Consider the following 18,054-nt stretch of genomic DNA (forward strand, 5'->3'; position numbering starts at 1 on the left):
CTAATAAACAGGGACAGACACAGAGAGATACAATGTACTAATTATTGCAAGAAAAAGAAAAAACAATGAAACGTTATCTCCACATACATCGACACAGGCAACTGTAATGCAGATACTCAAATGCCTGTTTATCTGTCTTCATACGTTATTAATTGCATGAAGAATTTAGGCTATATCTGCAGTTATATAATACAAATAATATTAAATTATTGTATTTATTACATATAGCAATGTTACAAAGTGCTACAAGGAAGATGTTTATGTGCAATCTTTCTTAGAATCAAACAATACAACGCACCAAAATGAGTAGGGGTTAAAACATAACCTCCTTGGTTGGGTGGCAATGACCCAATGGTCCATGGGCAGAGAAAATTCAACGATGAAATAGGACAATAAACAGAAAATAGGATTAGTCAATGTAACTAAGAGCCAAGGTCTCACTTTAGAAAAAGATTCCATAAAATAATATTTTCAAGAAGGGATTTATAAAGACAGAATCTGTATAGGTCAAACTTCAGTGACCCTTAGTCAGAATAAAACACAGAGTCTGCTGTTGAAGTTGTTTTCAGGCGTGTGGATGCTGCTCTCTATGGTGGCATATGGGGGGCTGATGTCCCAGGCGAAGGGGGTGACGGCGTGCAGGCTGCTGGATCCATCAGGGGGGGTGTCAGCTCTCGAATCAGGGTCTAAAGGAAAGACATTAAAAAGTTTAGTGAACCATTAGCAAACCATATGTCAGATTCCTTGTGTTTGTGTGACTTCTAAACCTGAATCGCAGCAGTATGATTTGAGCTCTCCATCCTGAGCATGATGTCAACCACTTCCTCTTTACCTTTTTCGCTCTGGCTGTGAAGGACGTCCTTGTAGAGACACGTCTTCCCGGCGTCCCTTCCCATGATGTCGTCTTCTGAAGCCGACAGGTTCCCTAGCAGGAAGTAGGTCGTCATCAGGCCTTTACCCTTCACCTCAATCTGCCCACGCTGTTGTATGTTGAACCCGGTATCTCTGAGCTCACTGCAGAAAGCATGAGGGGATGAGGGAGGAGGCGTGGGCCCAGACAGCAAGAAATCAGCTTGGCAAATAAACATCCCTGAGTCAGTTGGAGAAGATATACGTGCACACACACACAAACCTGTATGTGGAAGGGCTGAGGTGAATGTGGTCCGGTAGCCCATGGCTCTCCATCCTGGAGGCCGTGTTAACAGTGTCTCCAAACAGGCAGTAGCGAGGCATCTTCTCCCCCACCACGCCAGCTAACACCGTGCCGGTGTGCAGGCCCACACGGATCTGAAACCCAGTGTAATGCTGTGTCAGCACAGAAATACAAGCCGGAGAACAAGAAAACAATGGGACGTCCCATGTGGCCTGAAGAGAGTGGAAATTAATGAGGTAAAGTTCTCAAGTGGATTATATAACAAACCACCAATGTAGCATTGTCTGGACTGAAAGTAGTGCCGTGATATCGGTTCACAGGAGATCTGAGAGTTACCAGTTGCATGACTTCACCAGGTCAGATCACACATCTTATACACTTATTTTGTATGTGGCTGGAACAAGAGCTATACCCAGCTCTGTCAAGTCGGATTAAAAAAGCACTTGACCCACTCACCTGAATGGATTTGCCTGTTACAGGGTTGGTGACCTCTCTGGCCGCTATCCTCATACCCAAAGCAAAGTTGGCCACTCTGCAAGCGTGGGTGTCTGTCGGGACTGGAACGCCACCCACCACCATGTAGGCATCACCAATAGTTTCAACCTTTTAGAAAGTGAAGAAACCTTTTATTCTATAAATCAACTCTACTTGTGCGTTCCCTCTAAATTGTAATTTTGCTGAAAACAAAGACTAGAACAAATGTTACAGGGGCGATGATACCTTGTAGACGTCGTGGACATTGGTGAGTCGGTCGAACCTGGAGTACATGGAGTTGAGCATGTGAACGATGTGGATGGGCTCACAGGCAGCACAGATGTTTGTGAAGGTCACCACGTCGCTGAATAGGATAGTGCACACCTCGAACTCCCCTGGAAAAGAAAAAACAATTTAACGTAGCAACAGATGGATATGTAGGATAAGGACAACTTGGTTGTTGCCGACCAACTTACCCGCCTCCACGCTCTTGCCATCTTTGAGCTGATTGGCTACATGACGTGGAAGCATGGCATACAACAGAGTCTCTGTCTTCTCCTTTTCAGCCTCAAGGTGCCGAGACAGGATTCTTAGTTCCTCCTATGGACACACATTCAGATTTTAGAGTGCATCACACCACAGAGATCATTCTATCTCAAAAAAACTGCTGTCCTACTTTTTTCCTCTCCAGCTGGTTGGTCAGCTCCATCTCAGCCAGACGTTGCTGGTTGAGAAGAACCAGGTCTCTGGTGACGTCGTGCTGGGCCAGGTCTGCCAGGTGCAGGCCCACATCTTGAAGTTCCTGGAGGCTCCTCAGCTTCGGAGAACACATGTACAGCATACAGCCGAGAGAATCCATCCACAACATCTGACCTGCAGATTACATGAATACAGGGGGGACGCATTTAGATTTTATTTTACATTTCTTCTATGTGTTGTTGTGCAGGGTCACCTCTTAGTTGGAGGCTGGAGTTTGTGTCTTTGCAGCTCTTCAAGACAAACTGACTGTTGATGAACTTCCTGATGCTCTCAATGGTGATGGTAACCTGGAGGACAGACAATACTCAAAGCTCCCAAACCCAGGATATTTCTGGCTTCATGATTGTAAAGGTGGAGGAAGAGGAGATCTATATTTTCCATATTGGTTTAGATAAATAGCATCTTTTACCTGTGGGTGTACAATGATGAAATATTGGTCCAGTGTAGCATCTCTGGCCTGAAGACCCGGAACAAACTTTTGTATGTTCACGCCAGTCTGCCTTATCTTCAGCTGTTCACCAACAAACAGACAATAAGCCGATTAATATAATAGATAAATATAGTTCCAGTACTTCCACAGAGTTGAATGGAGCCTCACATCTTTGTCAAAGACGATATGAAAGGGAAAAGCATTGCAGAAAGATTTCTCCTCCATCCACAGCTTGTCTGGGTAACATGGAGTGAAGGTGCTTTGGTGGCTGCCTAGGAAGTAAATCAAACACCAATTAAATCGTGGCTAGGTAATCTACTCTTAATATATTGTTTGTAAACATAACTCAATTCCCGTCAGGCATCAGCAGACTCATTTTAATGTAGTTGTTTTTCATGTCTTGCACAAAGCTGTTTACTCAACTGATTATCTGTCTGCTAAGCCCTCCTCTCCAGCCCAGGTTACAAAATAAGGTCAATCAGAGCGGCTTGTTTTTGTTTAATAGATTAATTCTAAGAACAAACATATGGAGTTGACCTTTTACTGAGACAGCCAATGCTCTGATCAGGTCCCAGCTGCTCCTCTTCCCGGCCAGTGACACATATCTGTCCCTCATTCTTTTGAAGAATTCCTCCTGGGGAATAAATCACACATACCATAAGTGGGCCAAGAATCAGAAACACACATGATATACACATTCCATATAAAGACAGAACATCTACACTCGCCTCTCTGTGACTGCAGAAGACCTGGACTGAGGTTTTGCAGGCTCGGCTGGTTTGTTTGACCAGAAACACGACGTGCTCCCTCTTCCCCGTCCGCTCGTCTTCCAACGATTGGTTCAGAACCTCCATGGTCACTACGCTGTCGAAGAGGTCTCTGCCAACCGCCTCCATGATGCCTGCAGCAGAAAGGACACAAAAGAATGAAAAGGAGTAACAGACACTCCTTTTTTCCATACAAGATCAGATGCAGATATATGTGAGATATTGTTTTTTACCAGGCACAATATGGTGCAGACCCTTCCTGTCCGAGTAATAGTGAAGCAGCATATTCCCGTCATCTGTCATCTCCACTCGGAAAGATGGTGCATTCATTTCCTGTATAAAAACAGTTATGAAAATGTAACACTTTAAACAAAAACTTGTAAATTTTTGACCTTTATAATTTGCATTTTATATTTCATATCTTTTCTTTTCATCTTAAGCCTCCACAGCCCTTTTGTCAATGTTGGTTGTGCTCCACAAATCAGCTTTGACTTGACGCGTGCATACCCGATAGGACAGAGCCAGGTAGCTGTGGAGAGAGTCCAGATTTTGGATGAAATCAAACAGATTTCCCCCCAGTGTCCTGAGCATGGTGTCGTATCCCGCTTTCTTACAGAAAACAAAGAAGTGTTCTCCGAAAAGCTTCAGGAACACGTCCGCAGAGACACCTGGAAACACACAAGCAAATTAAATCCATGTTGCACTTATCAATTTGTCCTCTGGCTTCCCTCTGCACATGTGTGTGTCTCATTAACGCGCTGGTGCTGAGCACATATTCAATTACAGCCTATTCCCCAAAAGGATGTATAGTCCAGATAATCAGACCCATAGGAGGAGCTGTTGACATTCTGTGAATAAACAATCCTTGTTATGTTTTATGAATCTGTACCCAGAGGTCCGGGTGTTTCCATCCATCCATGTGTCTGTCAAACGTGATCCATATGTGTCAGGGAATAATTTATGTGTCAAGCACAAAGCTGTTTGCAGCTGCCAAGTGTGTGAATGTGATGAGGAACTTCTGAACTGGAGTAATTGTCTATGTCCAAACCATAAACCATAACAGACGTGCATGATGTGTAGCCAATACTGGAGCGGCTCTGCTGTGCAAAGATCAAACCGGGTCAGATCGGTGGAGTCTGATCATGCATCTGCAGCACTGTTTAATTAGTGACGTCTTTTTTTTTTTATTCTCCCTCTGTGTTGAGGCAGTTTTATAAATGTCCATTGGGCGACACCTGTTGGATTTCATCTGGGACATTGTTAACACCCGACAGACAAACAGAGACGAGCAGTTTTCACACCTCGAGCACCCACTGCACATGCTTTAATTTTGTCTTTGTTTTAAAGTGTAAAAACATTTTTTAGAATAAATATGAGATGCTGTACTTGAGAACAGATACAACAGCTCCTACATTTATGGAACAAATGGATAAATGACATAAGTATGGTCCAGGTCGACTGCAGACTAAAGAACAAAATCATTAGACAACTAGAAAACTGATACTGGATAAGAGCCATAGCGACACCATTAAATCAAACTTTCTCATGGACAGAGGAGTTTGAACTCTCACCCAGCAGTGAACAGGCCTCTCCCACCAGGCTCAGCGTCAGGATATCATCATAAACCGTGTACGTCATGAAGGTGTCCTGGACCCCGGGTAGAGAGCTACGCAAAAACATGCACAAGCGTTACAGCATCTCAGCATAACGTCTTGAGCATCATGACAATTGTCTTTTCCACTATAATCCATGTGCAGACCTCAGTTTGTCCCACGTCTCTTGGCCGAATCGCTCCATCACCAGGGACTGGAGGCAGCTGTTGATGAACCCGTACTGCAGAGAACACAAACATTTATTTAGCTTAGTTTCACATTCTGTTTAATGAGCTTTTAGACTTTATGTCTTCACAACTTACATAATATAAAGGCCTTAAAAACAAAGTAAATAATCTCCGATAAAACTGTTGCTTTTAGTTTGTCTAATATGCACTTGTTGTTCACATGCTGTGTTTAACGTACTGTTGTAATTTTGTATAACTGAATAAAACTTAATATATAAGACTTTATTTGCCCTGGAAAGTGTAGAATTTACATTTTTTATTTCATAATTGGTATTTTGAATAGAGATTGTGTAAACAGACAGTATTTATAGCACTTGTAAGTTATCAACACACAAAATGCATCAGTGGGTGCAACTTGTCAAATACCACAACCCACTTAACTGTCCTCCCAAGCATCAACAACAGCTTGTATCACATTTCAATATTTAAAGTAATTTCTCAGAAGCTGCATTTTAAATTTGTAACAACCAAGTATGTGGGAAACTGTGTCACTGCTCACCCTTGTATAATGAAATGTTTACGCTCTTACACTGAAGGAGACTTTTGAATTAAAAAGTGCAACACCAACATTTTCAGCAACGTTAAATCTTTGCCTAAATAACCATTTAATTCAGATTATTACACATCTATTAATCTGTGGCAATAGGAGCTACTCACCATTTCTGTATCTGCCGTCACCTTTCTGACTTCTACAACCACGAAGGAGCAAATGTAGAAGAGAATCCACACAGCTCTGTCTCTCTCTCGCTCGACCTCACATGTGGCGAGCTCAACTCCCACCCGTTCTCGTAGCCTGTCACTTTCTACACGCTTACTTAAAGGTGGTTGTGGAGGCAGAGATGTCAAGTGTTGCTCCGTTGTTTAGTGGGAGTTGGTTAAATTGACTGTCATCATCGTGTCTGATATTTAACTGGTTCTACATCCTGAGGGAGAGATGTGAAAAAGACGTCAGAGCATAATGTTCATTCAAATAGATTTAAATTGATAAAAACCAAACCAAATTCACTACTAAATAAACAAAATTGGGAATAACCAGTGTCAGTTATTTCCCCTCGATGGCTGAAGCTGGTATCTATGGCAGGATCAGCTTTAAATGACTTTTGATATGATTTGGAGGAGGAGGCTTTTTTTAGGACTTCTGTGTTCCAACTATTTGAAACCTTTTGTGGACTATTTGATTTCTATGTGGATCTTTTGTTCGGCTTCCTGTTGTTTTAAAACAGACACAAGCCTTGTTGTCTTCCTTGCATTTTGTTTTTATATTTATATCCTTTTTTTTTTAGTTCCTGCTTTATTTTATACTGAACAAAGAGGAGAGTCATGAGGTTGCATATAAAAACAACAAAATAAAATGTAATTAAACTTAGTAAAAGCTACAGTTTGACAAGGATCCACAACATGAAACTGATGATTATTGCCAAAGTGAAGGCAGGTGGAGCCACAGGTGACACGAATCAGCTTGATGACTGACGGACACAATTATCCAATAGGAAGCTTCGTATGTGTTTAGTGGGTGGGTATATAAAGTGGTTTATTTCTCACTCACAGATGAAGAACAGGCAGAGATGTTGGACTTTAGCTCACTTTTTATTATGTTTGACTAAAGAAGATAATTTAGTCAGTTAGGTTTTGTTGTGATCTTCCAATTTGTTTGGAACTTGACACCTTTTAATGATGTTGCTTCATTTAATTATCTTACTATATCAAAGAAGAACAAAAACACTCCCCTTTTAAAAAAAATTCTCTTTTGACCTGTACCATGAAATATCTTTAATACGATGTAACACTTAAAGTTTAACAGTTTAAGCTGTTTTAATTCACTCCATTGCCTTTATTTAATATCTTTAACCATTAGAAATACTCTAAATATATTGTGTAAAAGAGTAAATGCTTGAAGACTTGAAGGAAATAGAGTCCTGCACAAAATCAAGTGTGCAGGACTCTATTTCACCCACTAGATGGCAGAGTTGCAACATTTTATAAATCACACACAGGCACCATATACAATTTATCAAAACGTGTGAACTTTATTCTTATAAAAATGTAAATAGATGCACAGGGTATTTTAATAACTAAGAAAATTGCCATCAACTCTCTGGTCTAAATGTTTACACATTTCTTGGTATGGATTATTTCCTGGAAATTATTCATGACAGTTGTATGTTAGTCAGCATTTAGTTAGTCTGCAGTTAGTTAAGAGCTTAAAATATGATCACAAATATGACCAGGGTGGGAAAAAACACCGGCACTCAAGAGTTAAGATGCTGATGGATGGTTATCACGTTTGAGAAAACAGCAGCATCTGGTGGCAGGTGGAGGTTCCAACGTGCAACTCTCTGGTGAATGAGTTTCCTGAAGATTTCTGGGTGCAAGTTCATTTTAAAGTTATTCTGCCAAAGTAGACATTGAAAGTATCTCACAGTGATGAATATCTGGAGGACTGAGAACCAACATAAACTAGAAATGTTGGTTAGGAAAGTGAATTTAGCCTTGGATTCCAATAAATATAATAAAAATTAAATTGCTGGCAATTGGTGGCATCAAAGTGCAAATTTAAATGTAAATTAAAACCTTACATTTCTCACAACTATAAAAAAGCTATAAAAACTCATTTGTCCCTGACTGCTCCCATCAAGTCTCCATCCTACTTTCTTCATCTTCATCGATCATCAGAGGTTTGTTGGCTTGAAGCATCATATCGGAGCAGAAAGGCTCCTCGTCGTCGTTATCAATATCGTCATCGTCGTCCATCTCGTTGGTGATGTATGAGCCTTTATGTCTGGAAAGGCACCACATCAACACGGCAATTACACAGATGAGCGCGAGCAGCACCGCACCCACGATCCCTGCAAGGAGGAAAACACAGAAAACATAAAAACCTGACAATCAGATCGATGCACATCTCTAACAACATTAAACAGGAAATACAGAGGCATGAAAACAAAGAAATTGCATTAAGGGCAACGAATTACATAGATTTTCCTTGTTTCATGAATACAAAATACTTCTTATTTAGTAGATAAAATATGAAGTTAAACTTTCACCTCCAATCAAGGCTGCAAGTTCTCCATTGCCTGAGTTGACGTCTGAAAAACAAAAATTGAATTTCAACGTAGAATTTAAATCAGCTTTAATTCATTAATTCAGCTTTTAAATCACCATCGTCATCTTGTTTCAATAAAAATTGGGTCGACAAGTTGCAATTTTTTTGTAACTGAACTTAAAACCATCAAACAGCTTCTCAAAAGTGATAAATCATACAGTTGGACAGGAGGTTAAACTTGTGTAGGAAATTTTTACGAGATGAAAAGGTTGAAAATATAAGATTCCTTCAGCAGAGTTTATATTTGGGGGAAACAGAAATGCTCCTCGATACTAGAAATATACTTTTCAGGTGTAAAACTAAAGCCGGGCCCTAGACTGCTGTTCTCCGGCCCTGCTGTGGAAACCAGGACCAGCTGGTATCGGTGTGTTGGCCTTTATCTCCACGGCAACAGACCCTGGAGGCGTCACTCCTTCCCATGCTCCTCTCTGGCACAAGACTGATAAGACACTCCCTGCTCAACACACCTCAGCTGGGCCAGAAACCCTGTGTGTGTTTACATCAAGTTGGAACTTTCTGCTCTGATCACATTTTGATGACAGAGTTAATCAGAACTTTACTGAAACCCAAGAATTTTTTTTAAAAGCTGATAAAAGAAGAAACTCTAGAAACAAATCAATGCAAATGCTAAATAATTTAAAGAGTGTAATGCATGAAATGGTACTCAAGTGGTTTTTTTTAATCACCCCTGTTGGTTTGTTTTGAAGCATGATTATAAACTACAGAACATATTCTTATTGAACCCCGAGGCCAGAGATTAACTTACTTTTAACTGAACGTACGCTAACGCATCACGTCTGACCATATATCATTCGTCCATCAAATACTCCGATAACTCCAAAGCAGTACTCTGCAGTTGTGTGTAAATTACGCTCACAACACATCAGGTCGTCTACGTGAACGCTCATGAACGTACCCTGCATCAGCATCTTGGTCACAGCCTCTGGAGTAGGAGCATGGGTTACCAACCCCATTGGAACCATTGGGACTGAAGCTGTGGAAGCGTTCATGCTGACATCAACCTGAACAGAAACAGCTTTATTGGCACGACTGTGAAAGAGTGACTGCTGGTAGAGAGGACAAGTCTGGGGATCATCCTCTGAGCACCATGAACATTTATCTTCTGCAACAACTAGTTGTCAGGGGAGGGTAAACAACAAAACTGTCTTTCAAGCAAAAGACATTTATTCCAAAATGATCAGTTTTTATGGAAATTTAACCACGGCTCCCTGGGTTGATGCCTCTGCATCACGACACCACAACTGGATCAGAAGTGTCACAGATTGTTTCTGTCATCCAGCTGCTCACAGCTGCACATCGGGACCAATAAACAAATGTGGAATGCACCAAAACACACAGAGATTTGTATTCTGTATGCCAGAATAAAACATTATTACCACAACAAAAGAGGATAGAACTTCCTCTCCTCTTACACATCTCCTATTACATAAGTCTGCTCTAATTCTTAACTGAAAAGATGACTTTATTGACTCATTACTTCATGTGACCAAAGTAGAAACAAAGATACAGCAGCTGTAAGTGGCTGTCGATCTGAAGTGGAGCTTGTTCTGCAAAATGCATCAAGTAAAATATCACAAAAGACAACAATAAAACTTTAATCTGTATAACAGGTCAAAAAAGAAGAACTTACCACTTCTGAGAATCTGCAGGCAGCTCCTCATTCACCAAGAAGAACAACAAGATGAAGAGGAAGCATGTGCTGTACAACACACACACACACACACACACACTCAGATGGGTGTGGTGTCAGTCCCCAGGGTCCAGTTCCGCTCCCCTGTCGGCCAATCGTGCGGCTGACTCCCCCTCTGATGCTAAACAGCCTGCAGATGTCTGAAGCTGTGCAGCTGGCAACGCCTCTGACATCATACGCTGTACAACACACACACAAACTACCCTGTGTGTGTTTAAACATATTTCCTTCCGCCTGGTTATTAATAGTAGTTATAGTTTTGCATGCTGCTGTTTTTACATATGGCTGTGTCTAAATTTTGGGGACATGTGGAGGCCGAAGGGACATGTGTGATTCCATTGGTTTGGACATAATAATTCAATAAGGACATGTGGTTGAAGTTCTGTGCAAATAAATTGTATGAGAGAGAACTGGTTTCATGCACTTTCACAAATGACCAGTAGTAGGCGACTCCAGTTGGTTTCAGGGCCGACTCTACTTCTCACTTATTTCTTCATAAGTTCAATGTTCATGTTAAATTTTTACATTATGGTCCATTTAGAATCAAATACACAAAACACCATGCATTGGGGCATGGGCACAGAGATTGGTGGAAAGTACCATCCAATGGGAGAAGGTCGCTGGTGTCGGTGGGCGTGCAGGGTTCTCGACTCCACCCACCTCTCCTCCGAATAGAGTTACTTCTGGGTTCAAGAGACAGGAACTTCCCTTCACCTCTCAGGGATGTTTTAGTGTGGTTGCATGGAACATAAAGAAAAAGATGGAATATGATCTGCTGTTGCCTTAAGGCCTGTGGTTGACTTCTAATATTTGGGCTGTAAATGTGGCGTCACCGGGTAAAAGTAATTCATGGCACATGTTTGAATCCCCCTACATGTGCTCACAAGGGAAATGGCCCCTAAAGTGTTGTTGACTAATGGCAAAGCAATGTCACACTTTCTTGTTCCAAATGTTGTTATCAAAAGCAGACTTTAATAGGAAAATGCCTCAAACCCACTTCTTTAAAAAATCAAATCTAAAAGTAAACTAAATTGGAGCAATTAAGAACCAATCATTCATCTCTTTGCTAAAATGAGTTGTGAGGAACTTTCTGAATTCTGTTTGTGTGGAGTGGATATTTTATATTTATCTTTTTACAGAGCAGCAGAAAAAGTGGAGACGCTTCGTCCATGTTTATTCAGTTTATGATTTTAACGAATCCTTTGAATATGAGCATTAGCTTCATCCCACAAAGACAAACTCACAGTGACACATTGATAATTTAATCATGTTGCCAACGTCCAAACAAACCAGCAAATCTGCACATTTCAATACACACGTCCATCTTCACATCACAATAGAGACTTCTCTAATCCACACTGTTTTGATTAACACATTCAGAGCTACGTTTTCTCTGCATGGAGAGTTTATTTAGATTGTTTGACAGTTTCTACGGGATTCAAACTCTTAACAAGCATCACAGCTGGAGGAAAAACTCATCTAGTCTACAAGCAACATTTTCGGATAATTTTAGCAGCCAACTCAACATTTGAAATGCTTCTAATCATTATTTGTTTACTAGTTACCTAACGAAAGAAACTTGCAAGCCATTTCGCAATTGTACCGGCCACTTTTCACATTTTTGACCGGATTCTACCAAATTAGCAGCGATAGCAGCTCAAACTCACAAGACATTTAGAAACTTCCACAAGACAATCAAGTGTTTTTAATCAACTCGGTCTCTCACACGGAGGGATCTCTAGAAAGTGACTGTTTTGGCTCGTCTGTTATGGCCTCCTAAGATTTTGTAAACGCATATGATTGGTGAATTAAAAAAGTCACTAGCCACATCCAAATTCTGCTAGCCATTTATAGATTTTATACTCAAATGAAGGTTGACTGCTAGAACAGAAGAGAGACATTTTTAATCCTTCACTAGCCAACTATCTAAAAGTTGTTAAAGAGAGCCCAGATTCAGGTTTTGCCCGGGCGTCGAGAAGGCTCTGCGTTGCCGGGCTTCTTGCTTCTTTTCTTTATTTGTAACAATTTACTTAAGCCCCCTCTTTCAATCCCGTCCAAGGTCACCGCCTAGTTACTCGTCCTCATGCTCGAAAAAAAACTCGTGGCAACAGACGGTAACCAGGGAGACGAAAGTCATGAACTCCTGGAAGTTGCACTCAGAGTCGCCGTCGGTGTCCAGACTCTCCATCAGGGTGTCCAGCTCGGCCTGGTCCTTCACGTGCTGCAGACGGGTTAGGATCAGGACAAATACCACATAGATATCTGTGCTTTAATAGAAGTTACACAATTTAACCAAAATGTCTTGAATTCAAATACAATTTAAGTTAAGAAATACAACTAAAGAGTTGTTTCAATGTATTTTAACTAACATTATCTTCTATCATCAGGGTTATTTTCTTCTTTCCGTCCTTTAGTTCTTTTATTCATGCTTTTAAATATTTCTTTCCGTCATCAACTCATCTTATGTCCTTAAACAACTTAACAAACTCTACTCCATTATGAATTATAGCTCTGTATAGTTTCCAGTGAAGTTTTAATTCAACCTCTTTAAAGGGTTTGCATACTAGTTTAGTTTATGAATATACTCCATGTTCTCTCTGCTCATTTAAAACCTGTTTCCTCGGACTTCTCACCGTCATCAGATCCGGCAGCTCGTCGTGCAGCAGCTCCTTCAGCTCGCTCTTCTTCAGTTTGTGTTTGTCTCCTTCTTTCTCCGAATACTTGCGAAAAACTGCGATCAGGGTCGCCATGGAGGTCTCCAGGTCGGTCATGGCCATTGTGACTTTTTCTCTCCTTCAACATGGAAATGAATAAAAGAATAAAAATCTGTTGTACTGCTGCAATTTCGAGTGGTAAAAGTCCCAATTTTTTCTTAATTATCTGAGATTAATGTCCATTTAGGAACAGCTCATTATCTTATTGCACCATATTTCTAACAGATATTACATGGAAATAATTTTCCATAATTTACTTCCTATAATTTTGTTACAATTTACTGTCTAACATGATGTTATTTTTTTTAAAAAGCAAAAGCATAGAGGTGGTATCCATTTCATTATATCACTGTATAGAGAATTGAATAACTTAGTTTTTTTATTAGATAACTTAAATGCTGCAAGATAAAAAAAGTACCAAACACTGAAAATAATAAACACAATATTACACAGAATTTAAATTATCTTGAATAAATGACAAAGAATATTTTGACAAATTCAAATTCTTCCATCAAGACATGTTTTACCTACATGAGAGTTCAACAAAGTGAGTCATCAAATCTTTTGAGAATACTTGATATGCACTTCTCAAAAACATGAGATAAAGAGCACAAACTATTTGATGATTGATCACAAGTTTAAAATAAATCATAATCTTAAGACATTGGCACAAAAACAAATATATTTAGTGAATTTCCTCTCATTGCCTCTAGATGATGATGCAGATGACCTCACCTCAGGGTTCGCCTTGTCAGAAGCTGTGTGCTGCGTATCCAGAGAGCCGAGGCTGAGGATGGACCACAGGCTTTATACTGAGGCAGTGTGGTGGGTGGGGGTGCTGAGGTCAGCCAGTCTGTCGCTGACCAATCCCGTCCGTCCACCTCCCCTCACTCCACTGCTGCAGCACTGATCGGATTCTTAAAATCCTTCAAGTGCAATAACAAAATCCCTGTTCCTAATAATGAGAAAATACAGTATTTCTATTACTCATGGTACTTTAATTGGGTTTAATGAGTGAAATGGATGAATTGAGGGCAATCGAAGACTGCATATAAAGATGGAGGACGATGTCGTGAAGCCAAATGATCCACATCGCCCCCTGGTGGCTGGTCTCAGTGTATCGGTCCTAAACCCTTTCTCCTCCATGTCAATGGGTGGGACAGGTGTCAAACTAAAAAGTCAAAGTGCACATCATCGTAGTTTCTATCATTTTAGGTAGTTCCTGATAAGTTCATTGAATAAGGTGAAACATCGTGATTGGTCGAGAGGATGTATTAGCGGGACAGTGGCTCCACCCACCAAATCATACAGGGGAAATGTTAAAAAATTTAACCCAATGACTCCTAGGAGCAGCAGGTACTCTCTAGTTGAGGTACAGTGCATTTACAAACCCTTGCCAAGCACCTCTGATGTGATCTAAGATTCGATGACACGGACATAACAAGTGTAAAAGGTGCCAAACACCTCCCTGTGCATTTCTCCACCTGCGTCCCCCTGTGATCCGGCTCTGGCTTCGTTTCCCTGTGTCGCAGCATCTGCTGGGCGACAAAGGCCCGTTTCAGAGGAAGTGGATGGTCGTGCATGTTAATGAAGACGGCCTTTTCACTGCTGGAGTCGCCCAGACGTGTGGCCAATGCTCACAAACACTGCTGCTCCGGCCAAATGGGCTGAAGTGCAGTTGTCCCGGTGCTTCTTGCTGTAAACAAACATATGGAGCTTTGAAAAAGAGCTATATTATGTTTATTCAGTATCTAGGGATAGTAACTCAAATGCTTTTTTACAAATGCAATTTAATTTGGTGAGTTTCACACAAAGAAAACAATGTGAAACTTAAATTTATGCATAAAGGACATGAAATATAGAAACACATTTTTGGATAAATCCAGCCAAGTTTTTCTATGGTGGCCCCAATGCCTCAAAATACACATATACTGTTTATATGTGTGTGTGTGTGTGTGTGTGTCAATGTGCTGAATTCCAGCGCCCTCCCTGACCTCCATCCACTCTGTATTTTCAGTCTGGAGAACAGTTCCATTTATGACACGATAAACTGTTTCTTTGTCCCATAATAAATACATTCACTCCTCACGCGCATGATTACTGACTGTGTGTCATTGTTTGCTCCAAACACTGAAACTCTGTGCAAGGGAGACGGGCCGAAATCTGGAGTCACACAGCCGAGGGGCGAGAGAGCCTCATCCATCATGTCTCTCTCTCCTCAATCGGTCTCACTGGTGTCAAATTGAATGAATTGGTTTCAATAACAGATCAAAAGAGTTACCTTGCATTTGACTTAAAAGTAATATTATTGTTAAAAATATTACAAGACTTGAACGCAAGACACAGTTGTGACATAGTTTAATTTAGAATATAATGTTTATGCACAAAGCTTAAGAAGTTTAATAGTTTTGGGGTTTATAAAAAAGGTTTATTTTTCATTTTTTAACTTTAGTCAATAAAGGCTGTTTTTATTTATATTTGTGTTATCTTACCACCACAGGTAGGAGGAAGAGATTGTGTTTTTATATTAAAATATAAGAAAGTTCAATTTGGTTCATCTTCTCCCTGAGAAGTTGATCCATAGGTTGAATTAAAACAAGTGAATGAGGTAATAAAAGGTATTTTCAATGAATAAAAAGTTTCCCCAACAAAAACCCCTGACACATTTTACACCTCGATATTTCACAGTGCCCGTCTCTTTCTCCTCCTCTTGTGTCTCTTTCGGCATACTTGCTCCCGGGAGATGGCGTCCTCAAACGCCCCGGGGCGTCCACAGAGCCAGCCAGGTTCCTCGAACCCATCCGTCACCGTGGCAACCAGTCACTGCCTCCCGCTGGTCTGGAGAAGGTCTGCCAGGCCGCTGAGTCACCGCCTGGCATCATGGGTCAACCTGAGAAAAACACACAGGAAGACACACACACAAACACATGTAGAGGTTACTGGTGTTATTGTTCTCTCCCTTTTCTTTTAGGATTTCTTTTTTCATTCTTAAATTCGCTCTTCTGTTTCTAACATCAAGGAGGTCGTGACCTCTGACCTTTAATCCTCATTATTCCACAAGGGACTTTTGGCAGTTCAGGAGTTTCGAGTCCCTCTGGAAGGGAAAAAACTAAAGGAAATAAATATTTATATAAAGATATGTATATTTATAATAGTGTCCAGCGATTGTTTCTCCAGCACTTGTCATAGTGCTAAATGACCACTAGATGGCAGCAGTGCATCATGAAGTTCTCAGCAAACTCATCTAACATCAATATAAAATTGTGTTTTCATTGAGATTAAGATCATAAAAACAGTAACAATAATTCTTCAACACAAACTGACTCTAGTTGAAAACTTTGCCTCAATTTACTCAACAAAATGGTCAAATTAATCCTGAGTATCGTAATGTGACGCAGGTTTTACTCCTGTATCCCCTTCAAGGTTAGTGTTGTAATTCCTCGTTTCTTCATCTAGGGGGCAATTTGAAAACACAATCTAACATAATCCTACTAAACATCAAATAAAATTAAATGCAGAATAAGGACAACCTTATTGTCATATATTTTCTGGCTCGTTCTTAAAAAACTCCATTCATTACTGCTTTAGAAATATGAAACAGATGTTTAACTCGGCATTAAACATCTGCATTTATTGTTTTAAAAAATGCATCTTCTACTTTAGTACTCAGTTTTGCTCAATATTGTTTTCTCACTTCCTGTTGCTACTTGAAAAATTAAGTTACAAGACTATCTAACTTGAAAATGTGACCTTAAGGTGGCGCTACAAGACAGTCAAACTAGGGAGATTAGATATTAATATGTGAATGATGGCAGTAATTTAAAGTAAAACCAGAATTATACTCCAGTGTTTGTTTATTTATTTATTCAAATATTTTGACCATTGCTGCCATTTTCCTGTGAACATCCTTCTTCCTGGCTTCGGCCATGAAAGTGACTGAAGCGAGCCCTGTTGACGTTGTGCCAGGTGGTAACACGTGCCCGTCCTGGCCGGTGTTTCCCTCCACTGGGCTACTCCCTGGCAAAGCAAGCGTATGTCTGGCTGCTGATCACAGCTTAATCCTCAATCTGTCATTCAAGTCCCAAATCCCATCTGGGCTCATTTTGCTTGTTCACACTGCAGCAGGCGAGCGAACTGACATGAACCTGGGTGACACCGAGGTGGAGAGTGGTTTGTGAGTGGTCAGTTCTGCTGGGAGTGTTACCTTGCTGGGTGTTGCTCTGAGTTATGGCTGCAATCAAGCCACTGTGGTGATTTGTGAAGGTCGTCCGTTGTTGCCTGGGTCTCAGGGGCGGGGTGGATGACTTTCTGTCTCCTCCACTCTCTCGCTACAAGACAACATTCATCTTGGCAAGTTATTAAATCTCAGAATCTGATCTTTACTGAACCGTGACAACAACTCTGCAAACTGAGGGGAGGTATCTCCACTTTGTACCAAGGTTAGATGTTGAAAAACTAAATTGTATTACTTAGAAACTTGTATAATTTATGATATAAACACATATTCAACCTCATCACAGACACTTTTACTTGTGTGGGGAGAAACAAGGGATTTAACTGATCATTAGTGTAATTACCTAAGTTTTTAAATGTCAGGCAAAGCAAAATAATTGGCATCCAGTACTTTTGGTTGAAATGAATAACTTATTCCAAGGCACTATGAAACAAATGAGCACGAGGGCTTATTTCTAAGAAAAAGTGAGGCACAATAAAAGTCCATTGCGCCCTTGAACTGCCTGAGTAAAAAGGGCTTAAACCTTTGGTCAAATTTGTCCTAAATTTGACCAACTAGAGTTCCTGCTATAACTGGAATTGCTTCAAAGTGAATTGGTAGAAATGTGCACAGTCATTTCAAGAAACTTTTGTAGGTTAATTACAGCTCCTATCTGTTTCTAGGTGGTATTAGGGAACTCAGGGACAAAGATTGTGTTGATTGTATTCTAGTGTTTGCATGAGACTATATAAAGGGCCGAAATGCTTTACGTTCACATGAATTAAATGTCTAAGAAAACATCTGGAGGCAAAAGGATGTTAGATTGTATTCTAATAAAAGATTTTAGCTTCTTTAAGATGCAGTGTCATTGACTGACCATCGTTTTTTGG

The 18,054-nt window shown here is 40.4% G+C and overlaps 3 protein-coding genes across 5 annotated transcripts; all 3 read right to left on the reverse strand.

The window, feature by feature from the left end:
• Positions 1 to 528: 528 nt before the first annotated feature.
• On the reverse strand, positions 529 to 6,317 carry gucy1b2 (guanylate cyclase 1, soluble, beta 2). The gene is made up of 17 exons (XM_061067379.1): positions 6,309 to 6,317; positions 5,343 to 5,416; positions 5,155 to 5,249; positions 4,091 to 4,251; positions 3,817 to 3,916; positions 3,545 to 3,717; positions 3,354 to 3,450; positions 2,985 to 3,088; positions 2,796 to 2,897; positions 2,580 to 2,673; positions 2,304 to 2,500; positions 2,104 to 2,227; positions 1,874 to 2,022; positions 1,610 to 1,756; positions 1,133 to 1,287; positions 794 to 1,014; positions 529 to 686 (listed from the first exon to the last, which is right to left on the reverse strand). The coding sequence occupies exons 1-17, from the start codon at positions 6,315 to 6,317 to the stop codon at positions 529 to 531; spliced, it is 2,160 nt and encodes a 719-aa protein (XP_060923362.1).
• A 1,110-nt stretch (positions 6,318 to 7,427) lies between these two features.
• Positions 7,428 to 10,253, reverse strand: LOC132996799 (small cell adhesion glycoprotein homolog). 3 transcript variants are annotated; one of them, XM_061067162.1, is made up of 5 exons: positions 10,178 to 10,253; positions 10,025 to 10,094; positions 9,443 to 9,548; positions 8,468 to 8,509; positions 7,428 to 8,269 (listed from the first exon to the last, which is right to left on the reverse strand). In XM_061067162.1, exons 3-5 carry the CDS (start codon positions 9,534 to 9,536, stop codon positions 8,055 to 8,057), a joined length of 351 nt encoding a protein of 116 aa, XP_060923145.1. In that variant the 5' UTR covers positions 9,537 to 9,548; positions 10,025 to 10,094; positions 10,178 to 10,253; the 3' UTR covers positions 7,428 to 8,054. The 3 variants fall into 3 exon arrangements, with proteins under 3 accessions (XP_060923145.1, XP_060923143.1, XP_060923142.1); XM_061067160.1 differs by having other exon boundaries at positions 9,997 to 10,094; XM_061067159.1 differs by lacking the exon at positions 10,025 to 10,094.
• Positions 10,254 to 12,308: 2,055 nt separating this feature from the next.
• Positions 12,309 to 13,014, reverse strand: s100b (S100 calcium binding protein, beta (neural)). The gene is made up of 2 exons (XM_061067254.1): positions 12,871 to 13,014; positions 12,309 to 12,458 (listed from the first exon to the last, which is right to left on the reverse strand). Exons 1-2 carry the CDS (start codon positions 13,012 to 13,014, stop codon positions 12,309 to 12,311), a joined length of 294 nt encoding a protein of 97 aa, XP_060923237.1.
• Between the last annotated feature and the right edge of the window lie 5,040 nt (positions 13,015 to 18,054).

The sequence above is a fragment of the Limanda limanda genome, chromosome 23, assembly GCF_963576545.1.
Source record: "Limanda limanda chromosome 23, fLimLim1.1, whole genome shotgun sequence".
Classification (NCBI taxonomy): Eukaryota; Metazoa; Chordata; class Actinopteri; order Pleuronectiformes; family Pleuronectidae; genus Limanda; species Limanda limanda.